This window comes from Diadema antillarum, unplaced genomic scaffold (assembly GCF_040938485.1).
Source record: "Diadema antillarum isolate AM-2024a unplaced genomic scaffold, OU_Dant_1.0 scf00000223, whole genome shotgun sequence".
Classification (NCBI taxonomy): domain Eukaryota; kingdom Metazoa; phylum Echinodermata; class Echinoidea; order Diadematoida; family Diadematidae; genus Diadema; species Diadema antillarum.
This window is the reverse complement of record NW_027271112.1, coordinates 477482-494499: the sequence shown is the minus strand read 5'-3', so window position 1 is coordinate 494499 and position 17018 is coordinate 477482. Positions and strand designations below refer to the sequence as shown.

The following is a 17018-nucleotide window of genomic DNA, read 5'->3' as shown; positions in this document are numbered from 1 at the left end:
ACACTAAACGATCAAGAAATGTGTATTTTGTGCGCATTGCAATTGACGTCATAATATACTTCTAAAAAAGTACGCAATTCCAGTTTAGTTCATCATATTTCTCTCAAATTTGCATTATTTTATCTAAATATGACATCATAAGAAAGCCAGATTACTTTTCATTACAATGACAACTCACTTGTTAACCCTATGCTTTCCTGGAATGCACAACACGACTGAGTATCGGGGGAAAAAAAACCTTTCAGTTTCACATTTGCTTATTTGTTTGTGTCTTTAATAAAGTCGTCATTAAGTATCCATTATAGTTTCAGTCTTTTTTCTTCCATCCAGAAAAGCATGGTTGCAGGCCGTGAGAATCGTTAAAATGTCATATATCAGAATAATGTATCTTAATAAATGACATAGTACAAAAGACAAAACACGAGGTATAAACAGATATAATTACTGACACTTTTCAAAGTTTACTTCCAATAACCAATGGATCCGAGATTTTAAAATTATTATAATCACAGAAAATCACTATCTGAATCTGAGATCATGCCAATCATGTCTTTATTGGAAGTTGAACAACTTTAGTGGTACATGTATGATGATTTATTGAGAGAAGACATTCAATTCAGAACGATTGGCTCGACATGATTTAAATATATTGACGCACTGATAACGATGCGTGCGGAGTAATCAAGTTGAATGACATCTCACCATACTGGTCTCAGACAAGACTATGAAGATTATAAGAGATTAGTTTACAAATGGTTGTCTTCTCTGACATTTCGGATACATATACGAATTCTTAACCTGTAGTTTGGTATGTAATCTAAATACTTAAAATAAACCTTCTTACTTGATCTGTGTTTTAATTAGTTATTGTTGGTTTAAAAAAATGAAAGGAAAAAAATCAACAACAACCCTTGCATACAAAAGAGTCATGTAGTGACTGTCAATGTTCTCAGTCATCCAGGTAAAGTATATCTCATGAACTATATTAGTAAATCTGGTCAACTGGACAGTTGACCAGATTTACTAATACAGTTCATGAGTCATGTAGTGACTTAATCACAACATAGGTAGTGGCTACCGATCTGTGTATTATAACATGCAAATGGGGAGACTGCTAGGGTAATCCCGGTATTGGTGTTCTTCAAAAGTGCAGAAAAAGTGTTTTAAGGTGTATTTCAGTCGACACAACTATGTATGCCATGATGTATTGGACATACCATTGTTTGAACCTGTGGAAGAATCATTTTCGTTTCAAGAGGTAAGTTATATAGGTTCGGAAAGCAAAATAATGATACGGACAGTGCGTCCTAATCTGCTTTTACTTTCTGTCCTCGGTTTCTGGCACAGCAACATCGAGTCAACAACATAAAGAAACGGACAAACACATACATCATTAATAGGACTGATGTAATGATAACAGCTAGGACATCCAGGCAGTTTCGCGTGATGAAATTCAAGTCGTTGGCCCTTGTACGTAGATGCGCCCCGCCAAACTTGATCACGTGCTCAATCCAAAATATCGCGCGGTCGAGCGGCTTCATGAGATCATCTTGGAAGATGGCCGATGCTTTGGCTGCATTTGTCTTGAATCTGTACCAAGAAATCAACGAAAAATTTCGAGCTTTCATATTGATTTGGCCTTATCTATATCTTTTCTCAGACATATCATGTGACAGTTATGTCACTCAAGAAATCCACGCTTCCCTAATACAGCGCATGGTGCAGTGAGCATGACAAAAAAGGACTTTAAAGTGAAACCAGTCATGCCATTACTTTGTCTTTGACCATCACTTATCTATATAGATTACATCCTTTCTTAATTGATATATGCATAAACGAATAAAAAAAAAATATGCTGACGAGATATAACGAAGAAGTTATATGTACGCCTATACATATATATATATATATATATATATATATATATATATATATATGTACAACCAAAATGAACACATACATAGGGCCTAAAGTCGTTACGCCTGAGCAATGGCACTCCAGGCATTTGCCAGGCGACAGACTTCCAGTTTCACTGAACTTCATTTCCATTTCCTGGAACTGTGACTTCCTTAAAAATTTCTCGTTACCTGGGATCATCCAGAACTTGTCGGACAGCTTTCCGAAACTTGTCTTCAGTGATTGTGCTCCTGTCAATGACCACCCCAAGCTCTCGGTCAGCAACCGCCGCGGCGTTGGCTGGCTGGTCGCCGAACAGGGGCATGATGACCATTGGTACCCCGAAGTATAGAGCCTCGTGCACACCCGCACTGCCACCGTGGTATATAAGAAGACGCGCCCTTGGGTGACCTAAAAACGAGTCAGTTGTTGAAAAGGTTTTTATCGGCAAAACTGACAAGAAAAACTGGGGTGTCTGTCCACTGTGAAAGATGCTTGCAAAGGAAAGAAGATTAACAAATATATGTGTCACGAACACTTTTTAGAGATAAGATGTAGGCCCCATAACTAATCTTACCTGAAATAAAACAATAATTATATCATTGTCACGGGACAAAACAGTCACTTCAAACATTGAAAAAATGTGAAAAGGCAACTAAGAAAGAATAAACAAAGGTGAGAATGTGTGTTTGTATGTCATTGTGGTTTTAGAATTGTCAATATCAATGATTCATCCAAAATTTATGAGATGCCTTTCACTGTCTTTCTGGAAGGAATATAGAAAATAACTCACACACACACACACACACACATACTCACGCACACAAACAAATACGTTTACTCCTGGGCTTTGAACAGAATTAAGAGGTTGTAAGATTTTCAATACAACGTATGATCTAGAATCTGGTGATTGGTGGCTCTTCTTCAGTGAAAAATAAATACATAATTATGACCGCCAAATCTTTAAACAAACTAGCATGGCATATATGCATAGTCACTCTCATTCAGACACAAACGCAGAGAGACTGCAAGTTGAAACTTGATTGTATAATTAAGTTTCAAATCATCCTCAGCAATTCCAGTTTCCACTCACACGGCAAATTTGCTTGATTAAAAACTTGATTTGGAGTTTGTTTCATTACAAATATTGTTTCAAATTAAGCAATCTCGGTATGTTTGAATGCCCGACCAGTTATTTTGCTCTTTTGTCCAATCTTCAAGAGGTTTCTCAATTCACACGAGGATGAAATGAATTCATCACTCAACATACGAAACACTCAACATACGAAACACTCCACATGCGAGGCGAGGCAAAAATAATGCCATACACTGTACTTTGTGATAGGATACAAGTTATGAAAAAAAAAGTTACGGGCAGCATTGTCGTATACAGTATAAAGAAGCCGTTAACTGATGTGTAAAACATGATGTCTCACCCAAGAGGTCACTCTGGGGTAACCAGTCCGAGATGAGTGTGTTGTTCCCAAGGTTGGCCGGAGTAGGCCCGACATAGCGCCAGACAACTCTCTGCTTTAACTCGCTGAACACCTTGGCAATTGCGTTTGTCACACTTTTGTCTGATATCGAAGCGACCATCGATCCCTACGAAACGAACATTTGGAAATCTTTATAAAGGAGAGGTCAATTTCGTCGTCTTTATTTTCTTTATCTTCCAGTACTATTTACCAGAGTCCAAAGGAGAATCTCAGTTAGTCCTGCAGTACATGTATTAAATTCCTTAAAAAAAGGGGACAAGTACAGTCTGGAAATCAGTAATACTTAAAAAAATATAATCATGCAATTAAGACCACGTCGTTCCATGAACAATTAGCACATATCAATCTCAGCTTGTCGGGCATCAATTTCCCCCTTGATACTACACAAAATTTATAATTGGGCACATAAAACATTTACGAGTTCCACTTAACTGACATAATACCGCACAGGAACTTGAACGAGAAAAACTAACGTATACACGATGGATCGATGGATTGATCTAAGACATGAGAACGCCCATTTGTGGACATTTTTTTAAAAGGAAAAAGTTAAAATTGTCCCTTCCCCGCGAATGAGTGTTTGAGACTTTGACTTTGTTTGTTATAGGATGTAGATTCTTAGAATACAGTGTACACTGTACTAAATCTAAATAAATGCGAGGATCTGCTAAAGTGTAAATAATACCATTTCTAATTTTGCCAAAAAAGTAGTATTTTGTCGAAATTAGTTATCAGTAAGTAAAATTCTTGTATAATATGTAGGCCTACTGATTGCTTCATGCGCAAATCGATAACAGTCACATTTGCATATGTTCACCTCTACTTTTGAAAAGTATCTTTTCTATTTTTTTTAAATATTAGAAATCATCCTTTACCAGGGTAAATATAATGAATCCATCTTCACCAGACCCTTCTATGAACGCCTCCAGTTTCTGTAGGAATGAAAAAAAAAGGCAAGTGAAAGAAATGATTATATAGGTTTTCCCATTCATTTTCCAACTTTTTTCATTCAATTTCACAAATTTTTACTTCAATTTCGTGGCGGGATGTCAGGAATAGACCAATCTTACTTTCAAATTCGTCTTTCGTCGTTCATTTTTCAAATAAAGTCCATTCAATTTAGTAATTTGGCATACATTTTCGTCATTTACAGTTCAAATTCGTCAGTCTCATTCGCAGCACTCAAAACAGCAGGATCGATTTCGTCTTTTGTCGATCATTTTCGTTAAATTTTCATTCATATTCGTCTCATATCTCTATCCGGCGTGATTTCCCAGTCATTCATGTATTTTTTCTGTAACCGTTCACATTTCACATTCAGGAGTTAACATACACACAAGTGCCCCCCCCCCCCCCCACACACACAGAACCACAGATACAGACACACACACAAGCAATCCGAGTACACACTGATACAAACAGACGTACCGTCCCGCATACGACAACATCTGGCTAATTTGAACGAAAAATTCATGCATATATATGTGTGAACAAAAACGAATTGGATCTTCACATTCTGCGATCCGTCAGCGGGAGGGACGAATTTGAATGACAATTGACGATTTTGAATGCTATGTCTTCTAAAATGTTTGACGAAAAACGAATTACAATGACAATTGACGAGACTGAAGTTAGGATTTGCATTCCACGTGCTTCTCGGGACGAAATTGAATAATAAATCTTTGAAATTGAATGACAAAAGTGCGAAAATGGATGGGAAAACCTATATTATCAAGATATGCAAGCTTGCCAGGAAAGACCTCTGATCTGTGCACAATGTATTAAGAATGTCACGACGTTAGTAGATAAGAGTATTATTTACTATTCTTAAAGTGCCCCATGACTCCCAGGATTTTTTTCTTTTTTTTTCTTGTTAACTAAATAATCATTAATTTTTCAGAGACCTCGTTTCCAACAAAACGAAATGCGAATGAAATATAACATAATATAGGTATTCCCATTCATTTTCGCACTTTCGTAATTCAATTTCAATGATTTATTATTCAATTTCGTCCCGAGAAGCACGTGGAACGCAAATCCTAACTTTAATTTCGTCAATTGTCATTGTAATTCGTTTTTGGAAAAACCTAATGAGTGAATGAATTTAAGTATATGATATTGGGGATTATGTGTGTGCGTGTGTGTCTGATAATGCCCAGCGCCGGATGATGTCATTCTCTCTTATATGGTACATTACATTTATGTATGATGCAAGAACTTAACCACGTGTTTAATCCTATCTCTTTGGTGTCACACGCCAGGATCGTGTTGTAATATCCAAACGTTGGTACGTACTATTATACTCTCTCGCTATTCGCTATGCAAAGAAATATGTTTTTATCAATTTAACGAAAACCAACATCAACTCTTTAACAACACATGCATTTAATAATTAGTCTATAATAGTGGAGTCTTTTTTCAGTTAAAGATCATAAACCTGTAGAGTCAAAAAAGAAACGGCAATTTCTAAATATTGTTTAAGAAGCATTAAGATCAACCTAAAATATCACTTTGTTCATCAAATATTAACTTGAGAGAAAAGCTCATATTAAAGATATTCATGGAAATTTCAATCAAAATGAAAAAAAACCCCACATACACACACACACACACACACACAAATGTTGGGATGGCTGGAACACGCCGAAAGGATCATACTTTAATTATAATGGAAAATTTATGCAGATCATACGCACTGTTTGACTATCTATACAGCAACAATTTTATATCAGGATTAGAACAAAGGAGGATTGGCAATGACGATATCTGAACTAGCCGTTTTACCCGGACAGATTCAAAGTGGTCAAGAGGACTCATTCGGACTCCTAAATATCATCTGAAAAACGATAAGACAAAATTGAATGTCATGTAGAAATCTTAAGGTCAAGGCAAGATGCAGACAGCAGCAAAAATTTTGACGACGGAAAATTAACTAAATATTATGACAGTATCATTTATAAAGCCAATCATTTTCACTAAAAGGGAAATGAATTAAAGTGATGATGGTGTATAGATGGTATTTTTTTGTAGCAAAAAGAAAGACTCTTACTTCCAATTCCTATTGGAAAATGTGAAATATGATATCATACAATGTACATAATATACCTGTGGCAGAGGCTTAGCTAGTTTGATGGAATATCCAGCGACAGGAACCCAGTTTGGTGTAATGGGTCGGGCAGAGTCCAGTGCAAAAGTGGTGTGACACAACCAGAGATCGGCCCTCTGAAGCAGTTGCTTCGGACTAAGGTCTCTTCTGATGTCATACATCTCCTGCAGCCTGCCGATTGGCAGAGTTATAGTGAAATATTCGGTCAAGGGATGGATGGTGTATCGCAACACATAATTTACTACTCGCTGCCAGAAGTTCATGTTGGATGGAAGACTAACAGCGAAGCTGTAGGGGGTGTACGAGCTTGGGACGGGTATACCGAAAATGTCTTCGTTGAAAGTAGGAGTGCGTCGGGTTCCTGTGACTATAGTCAAAGATACATTCAGGTAAGCACTGATCAGAGAGTCGCAAGCTTCTATCACCGGTGAGGAAAGCACCATATCAAACTTTTTCATCTTCAGCTTTTGCAAAGTTTCCTCATGTCGGAACAGTTCGTAGCAACCAAAGTTCATATGACTGTAAAGATCCCCCATCTTCTTGACAATCTGTGAAATTGTCAGATCTGAGTAACTTTCCATTGTACTTAACATATCTTGCAGAGCAGCGGCTAGTTCTTCATCGGACTTCGAGTTTGGGTAAGTGATGTTGTCGGTGTAAGAGCCTTCCAGCATGCCAGCCGTTCCCCGCCTGTCAAGGAGCAGGAAAGTGACTTCATGTCCTCGTAGTACCAGTTCTCTGGAAATCGTGCTCAGTCCCATATAGTGACTCCTGGTGCTGGCCAGGGAGGTGGCGGGAAGCAAAAATCTGGCAGCTTGAATGAGAGGTCCATGTGCTAGGAATGCACAAACAACGAGCAAGAACGGCCGAAACCAGAGACTCGACGGAGAAACTCCAGCCATCTTCACTCTGACTGTGTTGCAGACTAGAAAGATAGTGGCAGTGCAGAAGATCCAGCATGTTACAAATGAATGTTTCATAGATCAAAGTCCACTTCCCTTATATAGTGCCTACGGGAGGCTATCAAATCAAGGAGCTTCAAAGCTCCTTGATCAAATGTGTGCGTGTTTTTTTCTTTCTTTCTTCTGATTCAGGTGATGGTTTCATCATGTGTAGTGTACTTCATAATATATGAGCGCAAGAGTGTGCCTATTATTTGCTATAGCGCACTTTCTGTTCACTGTTCCTGTGACCCATATGAGTACCTTGAACTCATGAACAAACAAAACTAGATTGAGGTAGACGGGTCCGTTTGCATCGTCAACAGTATCTAAGCATTGTCTCCGTGATAGTAAATACATCAAATCAGTCCAAAATGGTTTCTCGTGAACTGTCGTGAAAACTCTATAATTGAGCCTCAACCTAATTAACAAAAGCTTCTGAGCAGAAATACAGAATGTTGTCAGGCGAGTATAGGCCTACATAACGGGGCATATTGGCAGATCACAATTCTATATAGCGGGAATTGTATTGTCTTTCTGAAATTTCTGCATAAAAAAAATCAAAATACCAAAAAGAGTACCCCATATATCTACTGTCCTATAGTTTCCATCAATCATTTGGTGTTTCATTTGACGCTAAATGCGGATAAAAAATCTCCTACTGCCGAACATAACAATATAAAATGTGGTTAAGTTATCTTGTTATTTCGTAATGTATTGTATCAAATCACGAAAGTGGCGCGAAATGAAATCACAAGTCTCATAGATCTTGGGTGGTATATTTGCGTTTGAATTCGCGCGTTGATACACATCGGTATAATATCCCTTTGCAAGCACAGCACTGGGAAATACAGAATGTTGTCAGGCGAGTATAGGCCTACATAACGGGGCATATTGGCAGATCACAATTCTATATAGCGGGAATTGTATTGTCTTTCTGAAATTTCTGCATAAAAAAAAATCAAAATACCAAAAAGAGTACCCCATATATCTACTGTCCTATAGTTTCCATCAATCATTTGGTGTTTCATTTGACGCTAAATGCGGATAAAAAATCTCCTACTGCCGAACATAACAATATAAAATGTGGTTAAGTTATCTTGTTATTTCGTAATGTATTGTATCAAATCACGAAAGTGGCGCGAAATGAAATCACAAGTCTCATAGATCTTGGGTGGTATATTTGCGTTTGAATTCGCGCGTTGATACACATCGGTATAATATCCCTTTGCAAGCACAGCACTGGGAAAAAGCAAGCAAACAAAAAGTAACTGAGAAATGACCAAATGCAAGAATAAAATACAACATACAAACACACACACACACACACACACACCCACAAACGCACATACAAAAAGCAACACAAAAACAATTACAATAACGGCATTCATCAGTATGTCCCATGGCAGCGAAAATATATGTGAATCGTAAATTATCGTACCAACACTTACAAAAATAAACGTCTTCCTTGCGATATCATACAGTATTGTTTATATACAGGTGTACCTTTATATCACGACGTTGCAAACCCCACATATAAAAAAAAAAGATGACTCACTGCACAGCGTAAGCAGAGAGATGGACAAGCCTATAAAGACGGCAGAAGATGACCTTATTATCTCAGTTAGCTAATCGAAGATAAGACAATTGTCATGATGACAACGCATTTTCAAACCGCAAATTCTCACAAAACGTCACCAACAGTAACTAATTGGACCCAGTATCAATGTGAAAACAAAAGAAAAACTTTGAAGAAAACCAGAAATCATCAGCGGAAAACGGAGTTGCGATGTTGATAAAAGTCATGAGGCCGTCTGGGACATAGAATAAGATCGTTATGTTTACAGACTGTGACCAGGGAGGTGGAAGAGAGGCCCTTGACTTCATGCGCACTCTATCCAGGGGCATGCACAGTATGCTTTATATGTGCTCCTTGCCTCATGTGGATACTTTATTTACACATTATATCTCAATAATGTGGGTCGGTACTCGCGTACCATGACCTACAGGAAGTTATGGAGAATGTTTGAATGGAAGAAGGGTGTAGGCCTACGGATGGGAGGGAGGGATGGTGGTGGTGGTGGCGGCGGTGGTGGTGGTGGTGGTGTGTGTGTGTGTTTGTGCGGGGGTAGGGGGTATAGGAGGGGTGTGGGCGGGGCATCACCTCCTTGTGTCAGTTGCAGCCCAGTACCTCTGATGCATCCACTTCAAGACGCATTGTTCAGAGTGGACCTATAGGATCAGTGGTTGGCTGAATCGGGTACGAAAATAAGATATGTACAAATACCTTTTGTCTCTCCCACGTAACGCGAAATAACAGCCCCATGATCTCAAGGATCCCCCATCATCACCATGGCGTCGGGTAACCTGAGAAACCACGTGTCCTCCTATAGGTCAAACTACATGTATCACGATTTGTTCCCTCACGAGTAATTTACCTCAACATTTGTGTATAAGAATATCACATACTACGTCTATCACTGCGGCCCTTTAACTATACACCCTCATGCATTTTCCTCACTACAAGTTTGGGCCTTAAAGGTCCAGTTTACACTACAAAAAGTCCGGTGTTAAATAGTGAACACCGAGCTGGTGTTAAATTTTCGGTGCTCATTTATGGTGTTAAATTAACACCTCCGGGTGTCATTTCCAAATTTTAAACTGTTTTTTGAAGAGTTTCTTAGTAACTGCACTTCTTGTTGATTTTTAATCTAAACAAGACGATCAAGAATTTTACATTAAAATACTAGATTTTTGAAAAAATGTGAAAATAAATTTACACCACATTAACACCAGCTGGTGTGGTCTCTTATTCAAAGCTGGACGGGTGTTAAACCATTGATATTAACACCAACAAATATCAAATTAACACCACGTGGTGTCATTTTTGAATTAACACCAGTACAGTGTCAAAATAACACCAGGTACAGTGTCAAATTAACACCACGAAGTGTCAGGTGAACACTTTTCAACACCATCACGGTGCATTTTCAACACCTGTGGGTGTGGTCCTTTATTGAAGTTTGATCGGTGTGGTGTTAAATCGAACACCGATGTTTTTACAGTGTACCTTTGGGAGCAGTGATTTTAAAATGTTCAAGATATTACATTTGATGCATATGTGTCGGTCTGTTGTATCACAAAACATCCTACCACATAAAATTTTCGCAATAAAGCCTAAAATATAAGAAGATATCAGTATTTTTCTCAGTAAACCGTGGAAATGTCGACGGTTTAATCTGGAAGCATTCTTATTATAACTATTGTTCACATTTTGTGTATTTAACAAGACTTAACATCGATTATACGGATTCATTTTTTTACAGTGGTTGTTTCCATCCCTAACTCACATTTTAGAACTGTTTTGAAGCATTAATGCTGGGTTTTTGTTTCATCTGCAAATGGTAAGTTATGCCTTTAATAAAAATTGGTTCATTTTTTTCAATGATATGCAATAATTTCGAAAACCAAAATATTTTTGGTTTACAGGGATTAATTTCCTATTTATAGGGACAACTATACGCTTGCACATTATGCGTGCCATGAATTTTCGAAGCTATTTTACTGCAAACTGCATCACACTAAGCTTAGACCGTTAACTCTAAAGAATTAGTAATACATGTATACCCTATTCTTTTTTTTTATATTGTAGACCCCATACCAAAAAAGTTATCCAGCTCTTTCACAGAGAGCCCAGAAAACACATAACTTTTTCGGAACGTTTCATCAGTTTTTTTTCCACACGTCTTCATCTAAAACGGCCGTTTTTTTTAAACGTATACAACGTCAAAGTTTGGACTTAGTGGGAGGATGTTGTCAAACAACTTAATAATCCACAGCAACGCCCAGTCATGTGTGCCCTATGTCATCAATATTCTATAATACAAATCATAAACTTAGTACAGGGGAAACTCGGTATAACGAACACTGCTATAACGAGATATCGGTTATAACGAGGAAATTTTCTCGGTCCCAAATTTCCTTCCATACAAGTCTATGTAAAATGCTACTCTTATAGCGAGATCGGCTATAACGAAATAACTGCTATAACGAGATAAATTTTGTGACTTCCAAACAAAGAAAAACATAGTAAATCAAACCTGCTATAGCGAGGTAAAGCAAAATGCCTCCGGTAGAGCTTTACTTCGCATGTGCTATCATCTTCCGAGATTGTAAAGCTTGATGCGCCAAAAACTGTCTTGTACACACATAATCATTAAGCACTCCAGCTAGCACTGCATGTTGTACGTGTGAAGTGTGTGTGTGCACGCACACTGATACATGCAGAAAATGTAGTGGGACGGCCATATGTATACATGACATCATCATGACGTTTAGCAGGTGTGAGGCAATCTGATGCTGTGATTGGCCTTCTACTTAGGGAACTCCCCGTCTTCACACACACGCAGTCATAATGTACATACAGAATGTGTCACATACACACACAACATTGTGCAGACCATATTCAAGCTTTCCACACAACACACACCCATACGATAACCACATACCAATCCACAGACGATCTTGATACAATCGCAAGCTATATAAATTTACAAATTCAAACATCTACAATTAATAAGAAACACATTCTTGATATTGGATTTCCTTGGCGAAAAACATCTTCTTACCCATAAAGGTGAGTAATTCCCTCACACACAATATCAAGTTATCAGTATTGATTGAAATATGATGGGTAGTCCCACATGTGCAAATTAATGTCTTTATTTTATGCCTTCTTTTATGCCTACTGATATAACGAGATATCGGCTATAACGAGGAAAATGACTCGGTCCCGACCATCTCGTTATATCGAGTTTCCACTGTATCTGTTTGGGTATGTGTGTGTGTGCGTGCGTGTGTGCGTGTAAACATACACACTATGTACAAGGAGTCACTCCGGGGTAAACACACATTGGCTTTGTGTTGAAGATTTGTGTGTGATATGTTATGAATAGTACACAAGTACATTTCGCATGTAAACAAATCTTGCATATTATATATATATATATATATATATATATATATATATTATATATTTTTTTTTATTTATTTATTTATTTATTTATTTATATGTATAATACTTAATGTTCTATATATTTATCCATTCATTTGTATCATTTCACAAAGCACCTTTCAAAAAGTGCAAAACGAAAAAAAAAAAACCCAGTACGCGCAAGCACATCGGCTGTCTGACTGGTCTGCCACACAACTCATGACTGTTTTATATAAGAAACAAAAACAAAAACAAAAGAGAAAGAGAAAGAATCATGGGATTTTGCTCTTTAAGAAGCGTTATGCTGCTGCTGGAAATATCCCTAAGGTTGTTTCCGTCATGGGATTCTTTCCTTCCTTCTGTACAGAAAAATTTCATCATTTGGGGGTGGGGTGGGTCATGTGGGATGTACTCTGGTGTGGCTTTGACCCCTACGGCATATAAAGCACATTGTCCATGATTGGGGAGTTTATACTTTCCCAGCGGCATTCAGGAAACCAGCAGGAAATATTGAAAAAAAAAGTATCTGATCACAGGATCGTTGGCCTGAATCACTTGATCACCTTTCTCTTCCAGCTGTCATACTCTAAGAGTATAGGTTCATAGAATGTCTCTACAATGTAGTCATCCCATCTTTTGACGTCTATAGCTTTAGTTGATTATGTAGCGCATATTTCCCATGCATTCATTCAATTAAAAAATATATATATATGAAGTCATATTCAATTTTTGCGTCTCGTCTGACTCTCTCGTGTCACTGATTACCAGTATAGATCTAATCAAGTCAACTGGGACGGGTTGCGGTACATCTCGCGTGCAAGTACGGACATTAAGCACACACATAATATAGTATACATGTACAGACATAATGATAAAATATATAGCACACATATCTCGTTTATATGATTGTATGACTTGGAATGGTCTCTTGATGAGCCAGCCAAAATACGCACAGCAAAATTGTATGAGCCTATAGAGCAAATGTTTTCCAAACACTTAAATTTCCGAAACTGTGGAACACAGAAATTAAACACTGATGGAAACCTTCGGAACAAAGACACAAAGGCAATGGCAATTCAATACAATTTATTTTCCAATTACGTATTCAGGAAAATGGACTTGTTGCTTTATCGTAATGTTACAAAATATAATACGCAATTTCTATTTCAAGTGACCATCCTAACATACATTGTATAACATAAATGATATCTATGACTTTGTTTTTGATTGGAGTGTAAAGCAGTGAATGTGCATTGTGTGTCGAATCATATTCTTCCATGTCTAGATGTGTGCATGGTTACTTATTTCGTGCAAGTAAGTGGAAAGTGTGTACTGTTATAAGCTGTTATTCAAGTTTCCATACATTCAGAACACACCCCATCGTAAAGATTTTGAAGTGATGTATACATGTATTTTTATTTTCTCTAGAATCTGATTTGTGCGTGCGCGCGCGTGTGTGTGTGTGTGTGTGCGCGCGCGCTATATTTTGAGGGTGCGGAATGCGAATCTGCTTTCTGGAAAAGAACATACATTTCAAATTTTGCAATACTGAAGTGTAATGAAAGTGACTACATCCAAAGATTGAGACATACGATACCCATTCAGATCACAAGGATGCTCCAAAATAGCCGTTGCCATTTCAATGCTTGAATTATCTGAAACTAACGTAGTTTTATATATCAAATCAATCCGTGTAAAAACATGATGGAAATATTGTAGGTTTGAATAACGCTCGCAAATTGAAAAAGTTCATATCTCACTTCAGAGAAGAATACAAACAGCTACGTCTACATGCAAAAGAAGAGAGCTGGGAAGACAGAGCAACTTTTTATCCTATTTTTGCATGGACAATCTTGCGACACAGAGACAATTTCAATTGTGGAGTAGTTAAAGAACTCCGTGTCCTGTTAAGGGGGTATCTCACTGTGCAGCCGCAAACATTGATCGTCGCTCAGTGAGATACCCCCTTTAGAAAACACATGTCGTGTGAAGGGGGTATCTCACTGAACGGCGAATGTTTGAGAACGTAGCGAATTTTATATTTCATCAAAGTTCGTAAACAGTTGCATTCAAATTTGTTAACAGATGCAATCAACTTCGAAAACGCGTTTATTATTGCAAAGTTCTTGTCGCAAAGATTTGCGACTCAACAAATACCAGATATTGAACCGTGGAAAGTATACCAGCAGCTGAACAAGATAAACACAAAGAAAGCATCTGGTCCAGATGGAATCACGGCGAAATTCATCAGAACTTTTTCGTACGAGCTAGCAAAACCGCTCACGCATCTACTCAATTCATCGTATAAACAACAATGTGTTCCCCTGCAATGGAAAAGAGCGATTGTCGCACCGCTACCCAAATCTTCACCACCATCAATCGAGAATTTACGCCCAATCGCTTTAACAGATCACTTTTCAAAAGTGGCAGAACATTTCATTGCGCAAGACACCTTGGCAGCAATGATGCCAAACGTGGACAAAGCCCAATTCGGTGATATGAAAGGAACTTCGACAACACATTGCTTAATAGCAATGATTTTAAGGTATTGTGGTGCTGTGCAGCAGTGAACATGGTTTCATCTTGGGCTCTTGACAGATGTGTTTTAGTACTCAAGATTTTACTCTTTCTTGGAAGAATTGAACATTTCAGTGGATATTCAGGGGTTTTCAGTACCTAGACAACCAGGATTGAGGAAAATTTATGCAGGATGACCAGTTGTTCAGCTTGATTTTATTGGATACTTTTCAACAACCTGTATGTATAATTGGCTATGCTGCTGTTACTACAGTCCCAGTCATTCCATTTTGTGTGAGGATTGTGACTCCAACTGCCTAGCATGCAATGTGCTCTGGTGACTTGGTGTTTAATGTTGTGACCAGCTTGTTATTGTTTGAATTATTATGTGCATGGCTTATTGTATTGTATTTTGAGCTGATGTGTTGAATTCTTGGTTAGTTTTCAGTCATATTTGGTGGTGGTTTTTGGCTGAATTTTGGGGCATGATTTAGGATCTACTGTCACAGTGTCAGTCAGTCTAGTCTCTCTGCTTCTGATTTGTGCTTGACCGAAGAAGTTTATTCAAGTTTCAATTAAGGATTGAGTAATAATTTGGTGATCAAATATGTCATCAGCTAAGGATGATTTGCGATATAGACCTCAAACGAGATCCTTATCAAGTAGTGCTGTTAATTCAGAGACTCAACCCAAAATCCTGAAAAGACCTGCTGACATGAAGGATGCTTCAACTGCTAGGACTTCGGGATCTTGCACGGATGCGGATAAGCCTGGCTTTTCTGGAAGTCGGGGCTCTATGTGTGGGGGAGCCTGTGAATTACAACTCATCGGTGGGAATGACAGTATTGAATGTGAGCGATGTGAAAAATGGTTCTGTTTATAGTGCAGTGCCCTGTCCTCTCAGGAATTTGAGTTATTCACTAAGGTGAATGCGGCTCACTGGTTCTGCCCATCATGCGAATCTAGGGCCCTGGAAGCAGTCAAAACGGACCAGATTGTTGAGGAACGGTGCAAGAAATTTCTTGGAGAAACACAGAGGAGACTGGAAAGACTGGAACAAATGAGTAGTGGTTGGTCTAAGGTGGAAGAGTTATGCAAGCGTCTGGAATCCGATATCAAAGAAATGAAAGTTGCACTGAAAGACAAGCAGAGAATGGAACCCAGTGATATTGCTCATGATGTCCTGGCCTCATCTGTCCAGTCAATCTTCCAAGATTGTGCTAAGGAAGAACGCGAAAAGGAAAAAAGAAAACATAACATAGTTGTGTATGGATTGGCAGAGTTTGAGTCAGAGGACGGTAAAGAGAGGCAGTACTATGACACAGCCTCTATCCGAGGGATGCTGGATTATCTTAAAATCGAAGAAGATGCAAAACGTGTTGCTAGGTTGGGAAGAAGGCAACTGGATTCGAGTAATACCAGTTCAAGACCGAGACCAGTGCTTGTGGAATTCTCAAACTCAGATTCCAGTGCTGAAGCAAGGAAGAAAGCTAGTAAGCTTCGTTTTGGACCAACTGACTACAAAGATCTCTATATCCAAGCTGACCTCACAAAGAAAGAACGTGCAGTAAGGAACGAACTTGTCAAGGAAATGAAAAGAAGGAAGAGCGAGGGTGACAACAACTGGATGATTCGTGGTGACAGATTGGTGAAGAGAAAGGATCCCTCAAATCAGCTAAACAAAAAAGGTAATCAGAAAGGCCCTCAGCCCTTTCAGGATGCCTAACATAGAAATCGACTCTGGAAACTCTTTACATGTAAATAGTAGTATTCGTGGAGGACATTTGACTTGTATGTACAGCAATGTAGACTCTTTACTAAACAAGAAGTTAGAATTAGAAGCAAGAATTGCTGTACTAAACCCAGATGTCATTGCTCTAGTGGAGATACTTCCAAAGAACTTACTTCATTCAGTGGATGAATGTGAACTTATTATTAATGGATACAACATGTTTATGCCAGTAGAAAGTCAGAGAGGTGTTATATTGTACTGCAAAAAGAACTTACAGTCAAAACAAGTAGTTTTCAAAGACAGTGACTTCATGGAAAGCGTATGGTGTGTTATTTCG

The 17018-nt window shown here is 38.2% G+C and overlaps 1 protein-coding gene across 1 annotated transcript; it reads right to left on the bottom strand.

Moving 5' to 3' along the window:
• Positions 1-1307: 1307 nt before the first annotated feature.
• On the bottom strand, positions 1308-7400 carry LOC139724586 (UDP-glucuronosyltransferase 2C1-like). The gene is made up of 5 exons (XM_071635717.1): positions 6498-7400; positions 4268-4324; positions 3333-3498; positions 2088-2307; positions 1308-1590 (listed from the first exon to the last, which is right to left on the bottom strand). Exons 1-5 carry the CDS (start codon positions 7398-7400, stop codon positions 1308-1310), a joined length of 1629 nt encoding a protein of 542 aa, XP_071491818.1.
• Positions 7401-17018: the final 9618 nt, after the last annotated feature.